The sequence below is a fragment of the Chiloscyllium plagiosum genome, chromosome 36 (assembly GCF_004010195.1).
Source record: "Chiloscyllium plagiosum isolate BGI_BamShark_2017 chromosome 36, ASM401019v2, whole genome shotgun sequence".
Lineage (NCBI taxonomy): Eukaryota > Metazoa > Chordata > Chondrichthyes > Orectolobiformes > Hemiscylliidae > Chiloscyllium > Chiloscyllium plagiosum.
This window is the reverse complement of record NC_057745.1, coordinates 167,016-189,976: the sequence shown is the minus strand read 5'-3', so window position 1 is coordinate 189,976 and position 22,961 is coordinate 167,016. Positions and strand designations below refer to the sequence as shown.

Sequence of the window (22,961 nt, the reverse complement as noted above, 5' to 3'; positions counted from 1 at the left end):
CACTACCATCCCCCAATCCCTCAGCCCCTCCCCTCACTACCATCCCCCAATCCCTCAGCCCCTCCCCTCACTACCATCCCCCAATCCCTCAGCAAAACTGAATGACAATCAGCCCAGTGAGGATCAGACCCGTCTCTGATTGGTTTGAACAGCAGCCATTGGTGATTGGCCGGTCTGTAAACTGCGGGCTGATTGGCCACATGTGTGGGTGGAGCCGGGCCATCATCAGGCTCTGATTGGCCGGGCAGTGGAGCGCGCGCTTTGGTTCCTCCTGCGGCAAAGAAGTCATTTCATGTTTAAGATTTAAAACTAAATTCCTGTTAATTCTATTATAATTCGGTAAGTTATAATTCGAAGAGAAGTTGCTTTCAGTAGATGCAGTAGACTTTTCAGAATTTAACAGTAACGTTACACATCTATTTTCCTTCACTTTTTTAGAAAAGTAATTTATTACGCGTTTATTGAACCTGAATTAGCGTTTATCCAGTTTCGGGGACAGGATTTTCCCAACTTTTAACGCTGCTGGAGCTGGAGTCAGCAGCTCGCGCCTGCGCATGGACACCCGACAGGGCAGAGCCGGGGCGGCGCCTGCGCACGGAGCACCTACAGGGCAGTGCCGGAACTGCACTTGCGCACCGACCCCCTACACGGCTGTGCCGGGCCGGCGCCTGCGTACAGAATGTTTGTGGTAGTGAATGTTCATAGAGTTTCTACAGCGTAGAAACAGGCCCTTGGGCCCAATAAGTCCATACTAACCCTGACTAATGTACCTACCCTACACATCCCTGCTACACTATGGGCATAGCCAATTCACTTAACCTGCACATATCCGGACTGTGGGAGGAATGTATAAATTCCATACAGACAGATGTTCTTGAGGCATTGACTATAAACAAAATTTCACTTGAGGCTGATCACTACTTTAAAAACAACTTGCATTCCTCTTTTCCGAGATGTCCAAAGCCTTTAATCATAAAATATGTTTTCATCAAAGCGTAGTCACAGAAACATTACAGGACAGAGAAAGGCCCAGTGAACTTATACCAGATGGGAAATATGTTACGAAGAGGACATAGAAGTTTGCAGAAGGCAGTTGATAGGTTGAGTGAGCGAACTAAAAACTAAAACTTAGTGTGGGAAACTTTGGGAAGAATAAAAAAAGCAAAATATTGCTTAAACGAGGAATGATTATGGAAATTCGAGGTGCAGAGGGATTTAGTTGTACTAGTGCATTTGGCCCTTCAAGCCTGTTCTGCCAGTGATACCAATGATATCAGTGGTTTGGTTGAGTAGGTGAAAAAGTGGCAAACAGAATTCAATCTGGAGACATGCACAGTTATGCATTTGAGGAGGGCAAACAAAGCAAAAGAGTACACAATAAGGTGACAGATCTTGAAAGGGGTAAAGGAAGTGAGAGACCTTGGGGGACATGTCAACAGGTCCATGAAGATGGTAGGACAGGTTGAAGACATTGTAAAGAAGGCATATGGGATGTTTTCCTTCATTAGCCAAAATGTTGAATGCAAGAGTAGGAACTGTACACACACTGGGTTAGGCTATTTGGAGATTTGTGTACAGTTCTGGCCACTACATTACAGGAAAGACATGATTGCTCTAAAGACAGTACAGAGGACATTTATAAGAATATTGTGAGGGCTTGAACATTTCATCTATGAAGGAAGGTTTAAATAGGTTAGGTTTGTTTTCCTTTAGAACACAGAAAACTGAGATTTACAATAAACGGCTTTGATAGAGTGGACAGGGAAGATCTGTTTCCCTTAGCAGCGAGGTCAGTTATCTGAAGGCATAGATTCAAGTGGTGTACAAGGTTAGAGGGCATATGGGGAAAACCTTGATCACCCAGACGATGGTTAGTGTTTTGAATTCCGTGCACAGTTTTGTACTTGTAGCGGAAATCCTCAACTCAATTAAAACCTGGATCTGCACAAGACATGCTGGAACCTGTAGGGCAGTGGACCAGGTGTTGGTAAGTGGGATTAGTGGAGCAGACATGATGGGCTAAATGGCTTCGTTGTGTGCTTTTATTTTACTATGCTGTTCCCATATAGACTGAGGTGATTCTTGGGACCTGTGTCCTCACCTGACATCCTGTTTCTATCAAGCCAAAAGCTATGATTAGAAACCCGAGTCAATGTGGATGCTGCACAGACAAAGGAAGATAGTCAAATAAGTCTTCTCATTGTTCTGTCTCTTATTTGGTATTGTACGACAAATACCAAATAATAAAATCACACAACAGATACTGGACTGAAAATAACTATTTCATAACATTTATATTATTATTTTAAATGATCCAATGGTTTTACCATCCTCATTTAATTTTATAAAGTGAATAGGACAAGCATCTGTGATGAGTGACACTTTGGAAAATGGTTTGTTCGATATTCCTGACTGTGATCACTTAGAAGATGATGAAATCTTTCCACCTCTTCCTCCTCCATCATCCCCTGGACAAGTGGCAGATGGTGGAGTTACTGCTGATGGGGGTAAGTCAGTCTCAAATTGTAATGCATTTTGTGGATAATTGAAATAGTTTTGATTCTGAGATCCATTACAAACAGGGTGTTCTGCAATAATGTGCGTTTTGTCAGTGCAAATTGGCTATAACGCAGTTGACGAATTGTGGATGTTGTTTGGGTAATGCAAACTTTTTACTGAAGGGATATAGCGATTTTCTATAGCTCAAGGTTGTAGTGGAAAACAACTGTTGTGTTATAATAGAATTACCTGTAGTACGCCAGCTTTCATTTCAACTGTATAGAATAAAATACAATACCTTCTTTTAGATTAAAGAATTGGAATGCAGAAAATAAGCTGTCCATTTAATGAAACAATCTGAAACCAGGAAATTATCGTTCAGTTGATTAAACCTACATGTGTTGTTGGTGACGAATTGACCAGTGGGGGAAATGGCTTACAAGTAAACCTTCAAAGTGTGAGCACTGTAATCTCTGTATAATTTGCAAAAACAATCATGCAAGAAGTCTGAAATCTAAATTTATCATATGGTCTGTCTATCTCTGATATTTGGGTCCTAATTTATTGTACTAATTTAAATATCAGTTGTACCTCTGTGGAGGACCTCGTCAATGAACTGAGCAGCACCTTGTTATTTTACTTTCACAAGGAGAGGGCTGCTATCACTATTATTCTGGAGACCCAGGTAATGTTCTGAGGACCTGGGTTTGAATGGCAGATGCTGGAATTTGAATTTAATAAAAATCTGGAATCAAGGACAAAAGAACAAAGAAAATTACAGCACAGGAACAGGCCCTTCAGCGGTCAAGTCTGCGCTGATCCACATCCCCTATCGAAACCTGTCTCCTATTTTCTAAAGATCTTTTTGCTCCCTGCCCATTCATGTATTTGTCTAGATACATCTTAAATTATGCTATCATGCCCACCTCTACCACTACCCTCCATGTAAAAAAAACTTTACATGCATATCTCCCTTAAACTTTTCCCCTCTCACTTTGAACTCGTGACCCGTGGTAATTGAGTCCCCCACTCGAGGAAAAAGCTTCTTGCTATCCACCCTGTCTAGACCTCAATCAGGTCCACCCTCAACCTCTGTCTTTCTAATAAAAATAATCCTAATGTACTCAACTTCTCTCCATAACTAGCACCCTCCATATCAGGGAACATCCTGGTGAACTGCCTCTGCAACCTCTCCAAAGCATTCATATCCTTTTGGTAATGTGGCAACCAGAACTGTACACGGTATTCCAAACATGGCCAAAGCAAAGTCTTATACAACTGTAACATCACCTGCCAACTCTTGTACTCAATACCCTGTCTGATGAAGGAAAACATGCCATATCCTTTCTTGACCACTCTGTTGACCTGCATTGCACCTTCAGGGTACAATGGATCTGAACACCCAGATCTCTCTGTATGTCAGTTTTTCCTAGGGGCTTTTCCATTTACCATACAGTTCGCTCTGGAATTGGATCTTCCAAAATGCATCACCTCTTATTTGCCCGGATTGTACTCCATCTGCCATTTCTACACCCAACTCTCCAATTTATCTATCTATATTTTGCTGCATTCTCTGACAGTCCCCTTCATTATCTGCTACTCCACCAATCTTAGTGTCATCTCCAAATTTGCTAATCAGACCACCTATATCTTCCTCCAGATCATTTATGTATATCACAAATAACAGTGGTCCCAATATGGATCCCTGTGGAACACCACTGGTCACAGTTCTCCATTTTGAGAAGTTCCCTTCCACTACTACTCTCTGTCTCCTGCTGCCCAGCCAGTTCTCCATCCACCTAGCTAGTATACCCTGGACTCCATGAGACTTCACTTTCTCCATCACTCTACCATGGGAGACCTGGAAAAGAGGATTGATGAGGTTGAGCACAGAATCACAGTGGTGGAAGCTGATGCCAGTTATTCTAAGGATAGGATCCAAGCCTTGGAAATGCAGGTCTATAGTTTGCATGACCAAGTGGATGATGTTGAGAACAAGGGCAGGAGAAAAAATATTTGGATCATGGGTCTGCCTGAGGGTAATGAGAGGCCTGTGGAATTTTTTGAGGATTGTTTGCTGAAATTCTTTAACTTGGAGAATGGCATGAGAGGCTTGAAGATTGAGAGGGCTCACCGGGTCACAGTGCGGAGATCAGGTCTGGGTCAATGCCCTCGTCCTCTCCTCTTGTATATATAATCTTTGATAGCTTTATAGATTTGTTAAATGTAATGGTTTTAGTTTATGTAGTTTTTATGTTTGATGGATCATGTGACACTAAGGCTCAGCGATTTGTGGTTCGAGTTCCTCCTCTCTGGAATTTAAATGTTACTGCAGAAGGGTATGGCTAATGACTTGATGAAATGATGTACCTGGAATATCAAGGGGAGTCACTCACCAATTAAGAGGAAGAAGGTATTGTTGAGTCTTAGGAGAAGGTGGATATTGCTTTGTTACAGGAGACGCACTTGGATGATAGGGAGCATTTGAAACTACAGCAGAATGGCTTTGATTGGGTTTACTTTTCATCTTTTAATACCCGAAGTAGGGGAGTGGCTATATTGGTAAGGAGGAACCTTCCATTTAAGTTACGAGAGTGTGTTAAAGACACAAATGGGAGGTTTGTAATTCTCAAAGCCCTGACAAATGGAAAATAATCTGTTGTTTTAAATGTTTATTGCCCTCCAGCTCATCGCCTCAAATATTTGGTAGATGGGCTTTCTAAACTGATTAGTCTTGAGTCCTGGCTTATCATTATAGGGGGAGATTTTAACTGTCTCATGGATCCCACAGTAGACAGGTTGCCCCTCAATAACTTCTATACAAACTAAACAATTAGTGGATCTGTGTGTGGAGTTAGGGTTGGTGGACATCTGGAGGCGTCTGCACCCTACAGACAGGGATTTTACATTTTTTTCCAATCCACACAGATGTCACAGTAGACCATTTGGCCCATTGAGTCTGCAATGACCCATCAAACAGCATCCCACCCAGACCCCTATCCAATCCCCATAACCTCTGTTTTACCACGGCTAACCTACATTGCAGACAATGTAGCATGGCCAATCCACCTAACTCGCTCATTTTGGACTTTGGAAGGAAACTGGAGCACCCAGAAGAAACCCATGCAGGCGCAGGGAGAACATGCAAACTGTACACAGTCACCCAAGGCAGGAATTGAAGCTGGGTATCTGCGCTGTGAGACAGCAGTGCTAACTACTGAGCCATCGTGCTGCCACTTAATGTTCTAAAAGCTATAACATTCATATGCAGGAATCCTGTCCTCTCCAAACAGAACATTTTCATGTTTTATGCTTTTTTCAATGAAAGAAAACATGGGTGCAACTATTTCCTGGCAAATTCACCATGGTAACACCACACCAATCAAAGGTCACTTGCCAATCAATTAGCCGCCTTTTCCTATGCAGTATAAATTGTTGTTCCCTTTGAAATTGAGTATTCTTGTGTCTGTCCTGATGAATGCTTAAAAAGAACCTCAGAACCAAGTCGCCGTTGTTTTTCAGAAATATTCAAGAATGAAATAATAGGGAGACAATGATATTTGTGGGTACGTAAGGTGGTGTTGGGGAAATAAAATTGACCATTATCAGCTTCCTGAAGAAGGGCTTATGCCCGAAACGTCGATTCTCCTGCTCCTAGTGGGCGGCACGGTGGCCCAGTGGTTAGCACTGCTGCCTCACAGCACCTGAGACCCGGGTTCAATTCCCGCCTCAGGCGACTGATTGTGTGGAGTTCTCCCCGTGTCTGCGTGGGTTTCCTCCGGGTGCTCCGGTTTCCTCCCACAGTCCAAAGATGTGCAGGTAAGGTGAATTGGCCATGCTAAATTGTCCATAGTGTTAGGTAAGGGGTAAATGTAAGGGCATGGGTGGGTTGCGCTTCGGCGGGTCGGTGTGGACTTGTTGGGCCGAAGGGCCTGTTTCCACACTGTAATGTAATGTAATCTAATCTAATCTTGGATGCTGCCTGACCTGCTGTGCTTTGCCAGCAACACATTTTTCAGCTCTGATCTCCAGCATCTGCAGTCTTCACTTTCTCCATTATCAGTTTTCGACCAGTTACAAACAATTTACCACCATACCCCAAGACTGTCATCCTTTAGTATTATAAATCATGCAAACTCTAGCAGATCTCCCATGGAGATGCTCAGTGTCCATTTCAGCAACCAGTTTAGTTGCTGTTATAAAATCATAGAGATCTACAGAAAAAAAACCCTTCTCTGCTGGTCAAAAACAAGCACCTAATTTTTAATCCCATTTTCCAGCACTTGGCTAAAACATTGTGCCTTGATATCACAAGTGCACATCTAAATACTTGTTAAATCTTATGAGGAATTCTGTTTCTACCAGTCTTGCAGGCAGTGAGTTCCAGATTCCCACCCTGCTCTGGGTGAAAAGGCTTTTCCTCACATCTGCACAAAACATTCTGCCCTTGTCTTAAATCTATGCCTCCTGATTATTGATCCCTCCATCAAGGGCAAAAATCTCCTCCTGTCCACCCTATCTCTGCCCCTCATAATTTTATACATTCTCTATCATGACTCCTCTTGATCTCCTCTGCTCCAAGGAAAACAACCACTGTCTGTCTAATTTCTGTTCATAACTGAAATAGGAGAAAGTGAGGACTGCAGATGCTGGAGATCAGAGCTGAAAATGTGTTGCTAGAAAAGGGCAGCAAGTCAGGCAGCATCCAAGGAGCAGGAGAATCGACGTTTCGGGCATGATTCCTGAAGAAGGGCTCATGCCCGAAACGTCGATTCTCCTGCTCCTTGGATGCTGCCTGACCTGCTGCACTTTTCCAGCAACACATTTTCAGCTCATAACTGAAATACCCAGCCCAGGGGCAAAATCCTGATGAATCTTCCCTGCACCCTCTCCAGTGCACTCGCATCTCTCCTACAATATAGAATTCCATATCTGCACACAATACTCTACTCTAGCAATGGCCTTACCAATGTTTTACACAGTTCCAGCATCATCTCCGTGCTCTTAAATTCCATGTCTCAGCTAATAAAGGCAAGTATCCCCTGTGTCATCTTAACCATTTTATACACATGTCCTCTACCTAGAGGGACCACTGAACGTGCACACCAAGATCCCTCTGATCTACAGTGCTTCCCAAGGTCCTACTGATCTTCATGCATTCCCTTGCCTTGTTTGACCTGCTCAAATGCATCATCTCACATTTATCCGGATTGATCAGCTTATCTGACCAGCCTGCCTACATTCATCTTTAGTCTAAGGCTATCGTCCTCACTATTTACTACCCTAACCATTTTGGTACTGTCTGTGAACTTACTGATCAATTCTCCTACATTCAAATCTAAATAATTTATGCAAACTACAAACAAGAGCTCCAAAACTGACAATTGTGCGACACCATTGGACCAGACTTCCGATTGGAAAAGTACTCACCCATTACCCTCTGCTTTCTGCCATTCAGCCAATAGCAGGTCCAATTTGCCAAATTTGCTTGGGTCCAGTGGGCTATTACCTTTGCTTTCAGTTAGTGCAGGACCTTGTCAAAAGATTTGCTGTAAATCCAAGGACTCAGCACGGTGGCTCAGTGGTTAGCACTGCTACGTCACAGCCCCAGGAATGTGGGTTCAATTCCAGTTTCAAGTGACTGTCTGTGAGGAGTTTGCATATTCTCTATGTCTGCGTGGGTTTCCTCTGGGTGCTCCAGTTTCCTCCCACAGTCCATGGATTGGCCAAGCTAAATTGCTCAGTGTCCAGGGATGTGTGGATATGGTGGATTAGCCATGGAAAATGCAGGGTTATAGGGAGAAGGTGGGTCTGGGTGGGATGCTCTTCAGAGGGTCTGTGTGGACTCACTGGGCCAACTGGCCTCCTTCCACACTAGGGATTGTAAGAGACTATGTCAAAAACATTGCTGCATTCTACAGACCTGGTCACCTTTTCGATCAGAGGTGACCCCATAACAAAAGGATAGTGTCTATTCTTGATTGATCCCTAACTCTCCACGATGAGATAAGTTAAAGTGTAATTTTGCTTCAGGCTGACGATCGTTGTTCAGGATTAACTGACTGGCTTTTCAACAATAAAGAATTGTTGGTCAAAGAATTCAGTAAAATGATTCCTGAGTCAGGAATGTGTTGTCAAATATAAAAATATTTAAAAGTTTAAGAATGCCAAGGATAATTAGTGAATAGAATTAAATTAATGTTGAAAAATAAATCACTTGATGTCTGTAAGTGGGATAAAAATAGCTATGGTATTTCTGATATTATTACAGAACCAGAGAATTGTTATTGTGCTCTCCAAAAGGGCAGTCTAACCTGGTGTCATTCTCCTGCCTTTTCCCTGTATCCTTCAACATTGTTTCTATTTTAGTAAAGAGTGAGTCTGATGGATGAATGGCTTCCTGTGTTGTTAATGACTAGGGTTTTGTTCTCAAGTGTTTGTAGCTGCTTCATATTACATCACTGTAAAAAATAAAATAATTATTTTCTGAGGCTGTCTGATGTGGACGTTGGATTGGGAATAATTTTTTTCCGAGATTGCCTCATTTAAACAATTTCAGGCACCAAAGGGTTTAAAATATTGGTACTGATATTAGTGTAAAGCTTAATGATGTCCAAAGAAACTTCCTAACTGCAACTTGCTAATTTCTACAAATTTGGAGGAGCAATAATTGATAAGATTCAAACTGTGAGATGATAGATTTCCATCTCCATCATTGTAACCACTTCGACATGTGACCCAGAAAAATCCATAGTGTTCTCAGGATTACTCGCCTGTCAACAAAGCCAATGCATGATTACACCCAATTGTTATTAATCTGTTGGTTGTTTTTGGTTTGTCCTCTCAAGATGAGGAAAACAGACAAGAAGGAAATCCATCCAAAGAGCCTGTAGTTCTCAGGAAAAGTGTGAAAGGACCACGGCTTAAACTGGACGCTCAGCGGTAACTAAAATTTCAACTTTGGTTTGTCCTATGAACAGTATTGTTGACGTAATCAGTTCCCTAGCATTGCTGGGCACAGTGAGGAGAGTGATGAATTGCAATCATAACGTGTCATTTGAACTGCCCAAAGTCCCTGTTGGTGAAAATAACATTTTTAAAAATATAAATTGAATCAATGAATATAAAATCTAAAATTAAGGTATGAAAAAAAGAACTGCCAGTAAAAATTCTTTCCAGATATTTGGGAGTCAGGCAATGGAATCAGCTGTTTGCAGATGCTGTTTCTGTCTTGTATCTATTATTTCCTGGCTGCTGATCCTGAGGGACTGAGGACCACTTGACACAGCCTATCAACCTTGTCAGTTTATCATCATTTCAACAGCAGTTACTTGTTAGTGATTAGCTGTGGGACTTTGAATTTGGCTGCCTCCTTCTAGCCCAGCAAGGCGGAGACCAGTTGTTGCTACATCAGTGGTGGTTACAATCTGACAGTAATTGGTTTTCTTTTCTCTCAGTTAGATGGGTTCAAGCTCCACTTCAAGGCCTGAGGCTCTTCTATTGCAGTGGTAATGTCCTTACCGTGAAACCTGGAGGCCTAGGTTCAAGTCCCACCTATTCCAGATATATGTCATAACATTTTTGAACAGGTTAATTAGAAAATATCCACAATCAAAGGCAACATTTCAATGCAGGACAGAGGTTGCAATTGTTGGTGATGCATTTTTCAGTTATGTTAAACTAAGGTTCCATTTATCACTGTAGTGGTCATAAAAGAACTAATGGTTCTATTTGAAAGAAAACAGGTGAGTTTTCTCAGTATTCTGTGAGAGGATTAGCTGTTCATTTTATTTGTTGCTTGCTGTGTGCAAATATGATACCACAAAATAGTTCAGTGCAAAATGTCCTTGGAGATGTATTGGTGAAGAGTGTTTTTTTCAGTCATTTTATTTTATTGCAATTACAATGACTTGTTGAGGTATCTGGAGGTGGATCAGGAACAGCAGGCTACTAAATACCAATTCTGTTATGATTTTGTGAAGAAATTAAATAGTGAATTTGTTCAGACGTCATTTATTTCCTCTTTATTTCTTCATGGGATGTGTCACTGACTAGGCTAACATTTGTTGATCATCCGAAATTACCTTTGAACTGAGTGACTTGCTCGGCCATTTAATAGGGCAGTTAAGAGTCGACCATATCTCTGTGGGTCTGGAGTTGCATGTAGGTCAGTGAGCCAGTTGGCTTTGTCTCGCTAAGGAACAATCACTATGTGGGCTGCAGGCGTCTTTCCCATAGCCCATACTGTGTCATCCCATTTTATTTTATTTTGGGCATCATATTGTGATTGGGTTTGCATGTCCCTCTGATCCCCAGATGATAAGTGTGGACATCATGCGCACATCATGTCCTAAGGAAATACTCTCCAAATTTCCATACATTTCACTTTCAGAACAGTTACCATCTCCCACTTCACTCATAACCCATCCTATACCCCCAATCTCAAATGTTTCATCCCTCAACTCCTATATCTCCCCATTCCACACCAGCTCTCTCTACTGCATTCTCATGTAACACAAACAGAATTTTCAATACCCCAAATGGCACTCACTCTTTCAGAGAATAACTTTATCCACTTTGTTATCTTGTCGTGGCATGTATTCTGCATTTAGCAGAACACATTGTGGTATCTGATAGTATACTGTCTTTTGCATTTCTGATATTGAGGTCTTGTATAACTATTTGAGATCTAATTTTTACCAAACCCTTTTCTATATGTAAAAGATTGACCTCTGATCGAGGATTGCCAGCTTTACAGGATCTGTTCAATACTGTTCGATTTAAAGGCAAAGGACATGAGGTAAGGGAGAAAAATTAAGGTTCCTCTGCTAGATTAGAAACCAGTGTAGGTCAGTGGCTGATTTTAAATTTATCTTTGTTTTAAATTTTACTGAGGCTTCCTCCCTTGATATCTTGCAACTTCCTCAAGCATCATCAACCTCAACTCTCTGTTCTCCAGTTCTGGCCTCTTGTACATTCTTGATTTTAATCAGTTGACTGTTAGTCATTGCACTTTGAGCTGTCTAGGCCCTAAACTGTGAAATTGTTGTCTTTAATCAATTTAGTGCTGCCTCCTTGTTAAGATCCTTATTAAAACCTAGGTCTTTGATCAAGCTTTATGTTACCTGTACTAATAGATCCTTATGTGGATCAGATTAAATTTTGTTTAATAATGCTCCTGTGAAGCACCCCGAGAGGTTTTACAATGTAATGGTGCTATATAATGAAACGTGTTATTTTTCTGTTCGCAAACCTGTCTAAATGTAATCCATGGAAGAGGCCGCTTCCTGTATCAATGTGTTATTTCTTGCAGTCGTCACCATTGTTGGTTCATTGAACAAATTGCCAATTTTACATTTTTCTGCCTCGCAAATGTACTTGCTCTCGTTCTTAATACAATAGTGATTGGCTTATAATAGGCCCAATCATTGCAAATGTAATGTTAATATGTTCATATTTTCTCTCACTCCAAACCTTTCGTGAAGCGTTGACTCCTTGTAATGGGGATGTTATACAGGAATCTGTCATCCTTTGCATCTTGCCTAGTGAGATACTGCAGAGATCAGACCCCAGCTATTACAAAATATGTTACTAATGTAGGGTGGCATGGTGGCTCAGTGGTTAGCACTGCTGCCTCACAGCGCCAGGGACCTGGGTTTGATTCCATCCTCTGGTGACAATCAGTGTGGAGTTTGCACCTACTCTTTGTGTTTGAGTGGGTTTCCTCCAGGTGCTGTGGTTTCCTCCCACAGTCCAAAGATGTGCAGGTTAGGGTGGATTGCTAAATTACGCATAGTGTCCAGGGATATGCAGACTAGGTGGATTGGCCATGGTAAATGCAGAATTACAGGGATAGGGTAGGGGGGTTCATCTGTGTGGGATGCTCTTCAGGGAGTTTGTGTGGACTCGATGAGTCAAATAGCCTGCTTCCAGGCTCTAGGGGAATCTGTGAAGATGAGGGAACAAAATGTAGTATCTCAAATTTGCAGGTGTCACAAAGCTGGCTGGAAGAGGAAGCTGTGAGGAGGATGCAAAAATGTTAGTGTGATTTGGACAGGCTGAGTGAGGGGGCAAATATGCAGCATAATGTGGAGAAATGTGAAGTTTCCACTTTGGTAGCACATGTAGGAAGACAGATTATTATTTAAATGGCTGTATATTGAAGGAGGGGAATGTTCACCAGGATCTGAGTGTCCTTGTGCATCAGTTGCTGAAAGTAAGTGCACAAGTGCAGGAGGCAGTAAAGGTGGCAAACTGTATGTTGACTTGTGTAGCAAAAGGATGAGAGTACAAGAACAAGGATGTCTTACTGCATTTGTACAGGGCATTGGTGAGGCCACATCTAGACTATTTTATGCAGTTTTGGTCTACGTATCTGCGGAAAGATATTCTTGCTATAGAGGTATTGCAGTGAGTATTAAATTGATACATGGGATGGCAGAACTGATGAATAAGGCGAGAGTGAGTACGTTAGTATTGCATTCACTGGAGTTTACAAGAAAGAGACAGGAATCTCTTAGAAACCTGTAAAATTCTAATAGGACTAAACAGGTTGGATGTAGGAAGGATATTCCCACTGGTGGGGGAGTCTAGAAGCAGGGATCGTAGTTTAAGGATAAGGGAAAAATCTTTTAAGATTGAGGAAAGGAAAAATTACTTCACCAGAGAGTGGTGAGTTTGTGGAATTCGCTATCACAGAAAACAGTTGACACCAAAACATTGTTTTCAAGAAGGAGGCAGGTATAGCTCTTGTGGCTAAAAGGATCAAGGGATATGTGGAGGGAAAGTTCAGATATTGAGTTCGATGATCAGCGATGATCTTCTTGAATGATGAAACAGGCTTCAGATGTCAAATTACCTCCTCCTGTCTTCCATGTGTCTACTGTCGTGGTTGTTCTTGTGCGAACTTAACAGATGAGTTAGTGCAGAGGATAGCACTGTGGAAAATAAAACAAACTACTTTGACATTGCTAGAAGCACAGCTGCTATCAGGAGTGTAGATTAAGCGTTTTTCAAGGAGTGTTCATTCATGTTGATCCTTTTGCATATCAAATACAGTTTTGTAAATCTTTTGAGCTTTGAGCTGTTTCATGAATATTTAATATTGATGAGAATAGTGGATAATTGGAGCAGGGACAGTTATCATGAGTCATGAGTTTTCATTCAGCTAACTGCCCAGAAACTTAAATATCAAGTTTGGTGCAGAATTTTATATATTGGTTCAGCACTTTTTTTTTTCTCTTTCTTTTCACTTGATAGTGATTGGTGAGCACCGATCCCTTTGTATTCCAGTTATCATGATGTATGTTGCCTCAATTGCTGTTACAGGCAATTATGCTGTTTGGTTTGGGTATAATTTTTCACAATTTTTAAAAATGAATTAACACGATGATGCAGTAGCATACACTGAAACCCATGAATGCATCATTACATGATAACAGTATGTGCAATAATGTTGATATTCCAGGATTACACTTCACTTGCATAATGGCCATATGTAAGAAACAGGATGGATTTCATCAATTTAAACAGATAGCTAGGATTCTAAATAAGATCAGTTTCTGAAAGACAAAGCTTGTTTCACATTTCAGAACACTCTGGGGTTTAGGCTATCCTATCCTATCCTTTGTTCAGACGTGAACAGAGATTTTATTTGTCAATGCACTGGGAGAGGAGGCTGCAGGACTGCACAAAAACAGTAAAGTTTGGGTTTTTTTGGTTCTAAAATTGGGTAGATTGTGTAAGGGATTTGCAATTTTAGGTTCTACTTATTGCCACTTAAATTAAAATTCCCCATTGGTGTTTTTGATGAGTAATGCTAGGCAGAGAATTCTTCCCTTGACCTGACCTATTGCATTGTATTTGGCTTTGGCCTTTAATCCTCTACAATGTTTACATAATGTGTTTTCTTCTCTTTTCCCACTGTTAAGAGTGAAGATGTGAAGACTCTCCTTTGGCAAATGGAGCATTGGGCTCATAGGCTGTACCCGAAATTGCAGTTTGAAGAATTTATTGAAAAGGTGGAGGCCTTGGGTAGCAAAAAAGAAGTTCAGGTATCTTTTCAATATTGCTTATTTGTTTTCTCTCCTCCCTGTTCTTTGTGATGAATTTTTTTCCAGAAAATAGATTTTCATAACAATTCGCAGCCATATACCATTTATATTGAGCAAGAAACACTGAATGAGATTGCTACAAAAAGTGCTAAGTCATCATGCTCACCTGGAAAGTTGGTGCAGGCATGATAAGCCAAATGGCCACCTTGTGTGAGATATGTTTTTGAGATTTTGTGATGGCTCTGAGTAAATCGATCCCGGTATCACCTACTTGATAATATTAGTTGGTGAGGAATGTCCGTGGAATTGTTCCTCTACTGAGATGTACAGTCTATGCTTGCACTCTTGTCAAAGGAAGGAAGAAGAGCTGTAATTGTAACATTAATTATGTTATGGAAGGAAAATATCACACAGCATTATTTGAAGGAGAGTTCTTGGAGTCCGCGTGAATGCTTATTCCTTGGCTACCATCAAATTAGTTCATTTGTTATCTCCTTCCTTCATTAATTGCACACACATTAGTTGGCTTATATTTCCAGAGCTCTGCCAGTTGGTCATTTCAGGGCACTTGGAATAGTAAAAGAGTAGCTTGTGCTTTTGTCAACTACTTATGCATGTCTTGACAATACAGTTCTATAAACATAGCAGGTCTGCTAATTGTTTATTTTGAAGCAGATGAACTAGCTGGTGAGACATCTAGCAATCTACTCCTTCAATAGATCAGTCTGGTCAGTGTTTGGCCTGATTGGGTTATGGGGAGATGGCATTCTTGCATGCTAACTTTATGGGAGCAGTGATTTTTGATCTCTAGTTAAGACTGCAAACTACTCCTATGGTTAGAAAGAAAAATGAAGAGCATCTGGTCCTAAAAATACTCCTTTTTAGATGGACAGTAGGACAATGTGCCATGTGATATGGTGCACAACCCTCTGTAGATTATAACAGCAGTTGCCCTCCTTATTTGACCATGAACTAGGATTTGTGGTCGTGCTTTTTGCTGAAATTTACCATGGTAAACTGTTACATTATCATTTCCTGTTCACTTTTGCAAATTGTCTCACAAAGTCGTTGGAATGTCCAGCCACTAGGTGGCCACAGAGGATATTTTTAAAGGTTCCAGTTCAATTTGAAAACCAATCAGAGTTTAAGTCTCGTGCAGTTTCCCTATGTAATATCATTAAAAGATTCAGTTTGTATTTGCTCATTTTCACTTGCATATCTACATATTTCTTAAAACAGAAAGGTATCTGTGGAGAGAGCAAACCAGCATTAAAGTTTCATGTTAATGACCTTTCCTGCAGTTTATATTAGTCATGTCATTTTTATCTTCCAGACTTGCTTGAAGAAAATTCGCCTTGATATCCCCATTACACATGAAGACTTTATTTCCAAAGAAGGCAAGTGCTCCTTTCAAATCTTCATTCAAAATTTATATTATTTTTCCCATCTAAATCAAAGTTTAATGAACATTTTACAGTATGTTTTCCAGTAAATATACTACAGATTCAAAGGTTTATATCTGAGGCTGTTACCATTGCATTTTAAAAACAAAATCTAATCTTTGTTCCACTGAACAGTAAGATGTGGTTTTTTTGGGAATTGGGGCAAAGAAGTGTTCAGGCATCAATGAAATCATTCAAGTCCAACCAGTATGTGGTGGTTTTTCCTCCATTTAAGTGTATCCCTGATTCCTTTATTAACTGATTTTCAACTGGTAACATGTTCTCTGCATTAATCCTGAATTCTAGCAGTACATTCCGATCTCCCAGCTGTGTTATTTTAAAAAAATAATCTCTTGCTGTCTGTCTCAAGAAGTCACTTGCACTTCATTTTGGGTAAGATTGCGTAAGTACTTGCCAATAAGAATCACTGCACTGCAATGAGGAACAGGAACTCATTTGTGTCTCTTCCATTTAAACAAAGGAGCAGAGACTGGCTATGGCTTATAAATTACTGTCTGATACCCTGTAATTCCACAAAGATAAAGATCAAACCCAGAATATGTTTTCTACCTTTAGACACTGCTTTTACCCAGTACAGCTTTGTGGATTTCCATTACTACAATGCTGAAGCTCAGTTCTGCAGGCACCAAATATCCCCAAAAGGCCTGTATTGTGTAAATATTGAGAATGGAATATCTGTGGGTTATTCAGTCTGACAGCATCAATGCTGCTCTGCTACATTGATACACATGTACTCTTTGCAGCATGAGGGAGAGAAAAAGTGATAGTAACAAGAATTGGAGACCCTGGCTTAAGTTATCTCATCACAGTTAAGGACTGAATTTAGACTCTCTTGGTTTCTAAATTCAATTTTCTTAGTAGATATGTTCACAGGCAATCAGAAGATTTTTTTTGAGCTATGATGAATCGACCAAAAACACAATCCTCCTTTTGAAATAACATTTAATTACAGTTGTAGAGAATGAGAATGACCTCCAAATTGAAAACTTAGAAACTCCATTCAGTCTATTGCCCGACCAATCAGCTGCAGAATCTACTCCGAGCTCAAGCATACTCTCGGAGGAACAGCAGCTTAGGATCGAAAGGAACAAGCAGCTTGCACTTCAGAGACGACAAGCAAAACTTCAGTTAACAAAACAGACATCCTCCAATGGTAAGTGTGTTTTCTAATCGAATTCAATACAGTCAACTTTAATTTCCATCCTTAAAATAGGTTAGATCCATCCAGAGTTTGACTCTAATCAGTTTGAAAAGGGGAAGTGGGACATTTCCTTTCTCTGAAAAAATCTGCCTTCAAAAAAGATACAATTATCTTATGCACTGTGGAGAAATTAGAATTCAGCAGTCTACACAAGTGCTTTCTCAATCACTAAGTAAATGGAACAAGTATGTGCCTGGAACAAAATGTGCTGGTTAAATATGGTTCCTGTCTATATGGCTTATAAAGTAATTTAGTTTCTTGGGATAACATTTTTATTTTTGAAAACCAAAACATACACTTTTGCACTGATTTTTGACGACTTTAAATTTTATTGAAAATTTATTCTGTAGGGTGTGACCATCACTGGCTGACCAGCATTTATTGCCTGTCCCTAGTTGCTCTTGAGAAGGTGGTGGTGACCTTCTTTCTTGAACCACTGCAGTCGACCTGCTGTGAGTAGACCCACAATACCATTAGGGAGTCAATTCCAGATTTTGACTCAGTGACAATGAAGGAACTGTGATTTATTTCCAAATCAGGATGGTGTGCCTTGAAGGAGAACTTGAAGGTGACAGTGATGTTCCCATGTATCTGCTGTCCTTGTCCTTCTAGATGGGAGTGGTTGAGAGTTTGGAAGGTGCTGTCTGAGGATCTTTGGTGAATTTCTGCAGAGCACACTGCTGCTATTGAGCATTGGTGGTGGAGGGAGTGGATGATTGTAGAAATAGTGCCAATCAAGCAGGCTCCTTTTTCCTGGATGGTGTTAAGCTTTGAGTGTTGGAGCTGCACTCATCCAGGCAAGTGGGGAATATTCTATTCTATTCCTGACTTGTACATCGTAGATGATGGGATAGACTTTGGGGAGCCAGGAGACGAATTACTCGCTGCAATACTCCTAGTCTCTGACCTGCAGTTGTAATCATTAAGCGGAGAGTCCAGTTGAGGTTTTGGTTAAGGTGACCCCTAGGATGTTGATAGGGAATTCAAGGATGGTAACACCTTTGAATATCAAGAGGCAATGATTAGATTGTCTTTTATTGGTGATGGTCATTGCCTGGCATTTGTTTCAGCCCAAGCTTGAATATTGCTAGATCTTGTTGCAATTGAACATGGACTGTTTCAGTATCTGAGGAGTCACAAATGGTGCTGAACATTGTGCAATCATCAGCGAACATCCCCACTTAATGATGGAGGTAAAGTCATTGATGAGGTAGCTGAAGTTGGTTGAACCTAGGACACTACCCTGAGGAACTTGGGGACTGGAGAACTACTGTTACTATTCTTTCCCATTTCTTTAAGAGAAAAATTTGATTTCATGACTATCCAAAATATATAAATTTTGAATACAAACTTAAATAGAGTTCTGAACTGGACCTGAAACATTACTCTGGTTTCTCTTCACAGATGCTGCCAGACCTGATTTGTTCCGCCAGCAGTTTGTTTTGTTTTATCCCTTTTGGTTTGCTAACCAACGTGACCTGAACCTAAGAGTTAGCAGAATGCAGACTTAAATCTAATCAATAAATTCAACTGCACTGTTATTTTGCACAGTATACAGTATGATCAGAAACTAAATGAAATTCCACCCTGTTGCCTTATCTTCATTTTTCAGAAACTTTGTCAACTCTTTCTAAATTTAAATGTTTGTCGAGTTCACATGCTAAAACTTAAGTTTTTCCAATACCTTGCAGTTTGAATGGCATTACGCATAGCAAACGAGGCCAGTTCTCAGGCTTTCTGACTGAATCACAAACGCTAATCATTGGTACAATTTGGCTGTGCTTTTGTTTCACAAATAAAAATTGGATTATTCATGTGTTTTGGTTTACTTATTCTTTCAGATCTAAATGATTCTCCGGCCTTGAGTCAGTCTGTCGAACAAAATCCAGTTAAGGTGTTGAGAGATTCTACGGATAGCTATGAAGATCCAGATGCTGAAGATTTGAAAAAGGCAACTGAAACTGAATCCTTTAAGCCAATTCAGCAACCAGAGTCTCCAACAGAAATAGATCTCTCTTTGGAAACCTCAGAACACTTATCTGAGGTAACCAAAATAACTGACTGTGCTGTATCAACACATGAATCTGAAACCACAATTGAAGACAATTTTTCTACACCCATTCCAGAAACAACAACTGATTCACAGAATCTGTCCATGGAACAGTTAACTGAAATAAGAGATGTCTCTCAAATAATACAGGAATTAGAAACTACAACTTAAGTTGATTTAAAATATTGGGATGTCAGGCCAGTGATTATTTGAGGCAAAAGTAAAGAATTTGACAAGGTTTGATAATGTGGCAGAAAATAATCATTCCATACCTTCAGCAGTGTAACTGATGTTTGCCATAAGTTTGTGCGAAATATTTGTGTCTATCTATGTCATTAGTGTGGATCTGATATAGACGTCCTTCACATTTAATGCCATAGATTTGCTATTTAAGGGCTAGTTGTGTATTGGTTGATACTGATAAAGAATGAATCACACTAAAGCTAGAAGATCATTTTAAATACTATTCAACCTTTGCAGTTGTTGTGTAAGTCAAAATACACAGTCCAGTTTTGGAGAAAAATATTCTTTTTGTTCTCTTGTGTAAGCTTTCAAAAGAATTGAAGTGTTTGTTAAGGCCTAGTAGAGCAATTTAGTTCTGTCTTTGTACTTTTTTGGAGAAAATAAACTGTTACAAGCTGGACTTAAGCACTAATGATGAGACTGTTGCTAATAAAAGTTTTTATTTTTAAACACCCCTAAAAAGGGTATGAAGACAAATTGAATTGTCATACTTGAATAAAAATTATAATAATATTTACATCCTGTTGAAAAAATATTCATACATCTTCTCATGACATTGAAATCTTTTACACAATCTCCTGTGTGGCTTCAAGATAACACCTGGTTTACTTGAAACTGTAGGTCCCTGTCGATTTTCTTGAGTGCAACTATAGACAGAAGTAAAATTGCTGTCAAATTTGCTCGAAAAACCACAGCCATTTTCAGGAGTATTGCGTCAGTTAATATATATTGGTCTGATAGTGGTTTTGGTTAAGAAATTAAAACAGACCCAAAGTCTTGATTAAACTACTGCAATTATCCGACTGCAACATCTAGAAGTGCCAGTTCCTTAATTTCTTCTAATAACAAATAGAGGCTGTTGCCTTTGGTTTGACAATATTCCTTATCTTCATCTCTGACTGATGTACTTTTTGCATGCTCTTGAGCAAGTTGTGCCTCTTCAACAGATCTGATTACATCCCGTATCAAGTCAGTCTTTGAACTGTGTGAGGTTTCGTGCATAGGCTCCGTGTTGGTCTTATTATAAGGTTGGTTGCTGATGATGTCCAATTTGATGCTGTCAGGATGTGATTGAGATGAGAGTTCAAATATTCTTACCTTTTTGACCAAGAAAGGGGAGACAAGTTTAGTTCAAAAAACTCAGTTATTAGAAACCAACTTAGAAACCCAACCAATTAATCAAACCCTCAGCAAATTAAAAATACTCAAATCAGTCTGGATTTGTGATGAATATTGGACAATGCACCAGGCTAAAGGAAGAGTTTGACCATTTGATTTTAATAACAAATTGCAATTATGAACTCAGTCCATCAATGCAGGGAACATTGTAAACATGAGCAAATGATTCATGGTTACAAATTCAGGAGAAAGTACAAATCACATAGTAAAGACTTAGTGAATTATAAAAGTTGGAGATTGAATTAATCTGTTATAAACAAACTTTTTAATGCAATGGTCATGCATCACTGGTATAACTTCCCTATTTGCCTACTGGTTCTATCACTCTAAACATATAACCTCATTATTCTACATAGTATCACATTTTCAAAAATTCTTGAGCAAAAGGAGAAACTCAAGGCTTTGGCCCTTTTTTTCTTTTATTCTATTTCTTTTTCTAAACTTGTCTTCATCTGATGTTTCCTTTTTTAGTTCAGATTCTGTTCAATACTTACACTTGGATAGAAATTATGAAGTGTATACTTACAGTGATGTGATCAAACAGAGAGAAAGTAACTGATCCTCCATCCACTGTAGTAGAAATAATTTTGTCTCTAAGGCGTTTGAGACAGCCCGGTTTCCAGACACATGATCCATCAGACTTTGCTGAGATCACAAGACCCTCTTTATTCTTCAGGAATGCTGGAGCTTTTATGCCATACCTGGTTTACACAGTACATCTCAATTTATTTTTACCAATTATGTGCAGAAAAAAGTAGAATAGAAGCTGATTATTTAAATATACAGTACAGCAAAACTGTTAGCTTTCAAAGGACAAGAAATGAACTCTGAAGATATTGTACCATTCTATGATTCAGTGTACAGAAGGAAAACTTCAGTTTTAATGCATTATATTTGTCTATTGACTAAATTACAAAAATCAAGAAATTGCTTCAATGAAGGTCATCACGTTCTCTCTATGTCAAAAACGAATGCAATCAGTTTAATGGGGAAGTTATTGGAGAAGAAACAGATTTGCATTGATTTACTGCCTTTCACAAAGTTGTTCAAGATATCCTGAAGTACTTTATAGTTGTGACTCCCGGGACAATACTTCTCACTGTGCAGCAGTAACCTCTTACTGATCTAGTACGTCAAGCTAAATTTTGTGGGAGTGGTAAGTGAGACTGCTACTAACTGATCCACAACGAACAACTTTTTTGTTGTGGTTCTGTTCGCCGAGCTGGGAATTTGTGTTGCAGATGTTTCGTCCCCTGTCTAGGTGACATTCTCAGTGCTTGGGAGCCTCCTGTGATCTTTCCCCCGGCATTTATATTGGTTTGTCTCTGCCGCTGTCGGTTGTCAGTTCCAGCTGTCCGCTGCAGTGGCCGGTATATTGGGACAGCTGGAACTGACAACTGAAAGCAGCAGAGACAAACCACTATAAATGCCGGAGGAAACATCACAGAAGCACTTCACAGGAGACTCCCAAGCACTGAGGATGTCACCGAGACAGGGGACGAAACGTCTGCAACACAAATTTCCAGCTCGGCGAACAGAACCACAACAACGAGCACCTGAGCTACAAATTTTCTCACAAACTTTTAACAACTTTTTTCCCCAACTATTATATGCCCATCCTGACAAGCATACCTTTTTTTTTGTGATACCTAGGCAGTTAAGTGCTTGGGCATTTTTGCACAATCTCACATACCCATCATAATTTTCAAGGCCTCGTGGCCCAAGCGGCAACTTGCACGTTGCTGAAATGAATCCCTCATTACTTTTCCAGCTTGCCTCTCTGAGACAGGAACTAGTAGTTTCAGGTTAACTACAGGATTTGAATGATGTAGAATACAATATAATTATATTTCTGCTTCACTGCATTACTTAAATGAAAAGAAACTTCACAATGCTGAATGTTCAGGAATCTGGGTGTTTTTGTGTATGAATAACAAATGAGCACACATTTAAGTAATTACAAGGTCAATGGGATGTTGGAGTATACTGTAAGGTGGAGAAAGTGAGGGCTGCAGATGCTGGAGATCAGCTGAAAATGTGTTGCTGGAAAAGCACAGCAGGTCAAGCAGCATCCAAGGAACAGGAGAATCGACGTTTTGGGTATGAGCCCTTCTTCAGGAATGAGGAAAGTGTGTCCAGCAGGCTAAGATAAAAGGTAGGGAGGAGGGACTTGGGGGAGGGGCGTTGGTAATGTGATAGGTGGAAGGAGGTCAAGATGAGAATGATAGGCCGGAATGGGGGTGGGGCGGAGAGGTCAAGAAGAAGATTGCAGG

The 22,961-nt window shown here is 40.1% G+C and overlaps 2 protein-coding genes across 4 annotated transcripts in view; one reads left to right on the top strand and one right to left on the bottom strand.

The window, feature by feature from the left end:
• Positions 1 to 191: 191 nt before the first annotated feature.
• tipin (timeless interacting protein) lies at positions 192 to 19,909 on the top strand. The gene is made up of 8 exons (XM_043677088.1): positions 192 to 339; positions 2,351 to 2,507; positions 9,348 to 9,441; positions 11,224 to 11,299; positions 14,430 to 14,552; positions 15,886 to 15,949; positions 16,968 to 17,168; positions 19,058 to 19,909. The coding sequence occupies exons 2-8, from the start codon at positions 2,372 to 2,374 to the stop codon at positions 19,435 to 19,437; spliced, it is 1,074 nt and encodes a 357-aa protein (XP_043533023.1). The 5' UTR covers positions 192 to 339; positions 2,351 to 2,371; the 3' UTR covers positions 19,438 to 19,909.
• Positions 19,910 to 20,002: 93 nt separating this feature from the next.
• The window catches only part of dis3l (DIS3 like exosome 3'-5' exoribonuclease), a 53,705-nt gene continuing 50,746 nt past the window's right edge, over positions 20,003 to 22,961 (bottom strand). For all 3 annotated transcript variants that reach the window (XM_043677085.1, XM_043677086.1, XM_043677087.1), the window contains 2 exons: positions 21,215 to 21,389; positions 20,003 to 20,607 (listed from right to left, as the gene is read on the bottom strand). In XM_043677085.1, the coding sequence (XP_043533020.1) occupies positions 20,305 to 20,607; positions 21,215 to 21,389 (478 nt within the window). In that variant the 3' untranslated portion in view covers positions 20,003 to 20,304. The remainder of the gene's footprint in view (positions 20,608 to 21,214; positions 21,390 to 22,961) is intronic.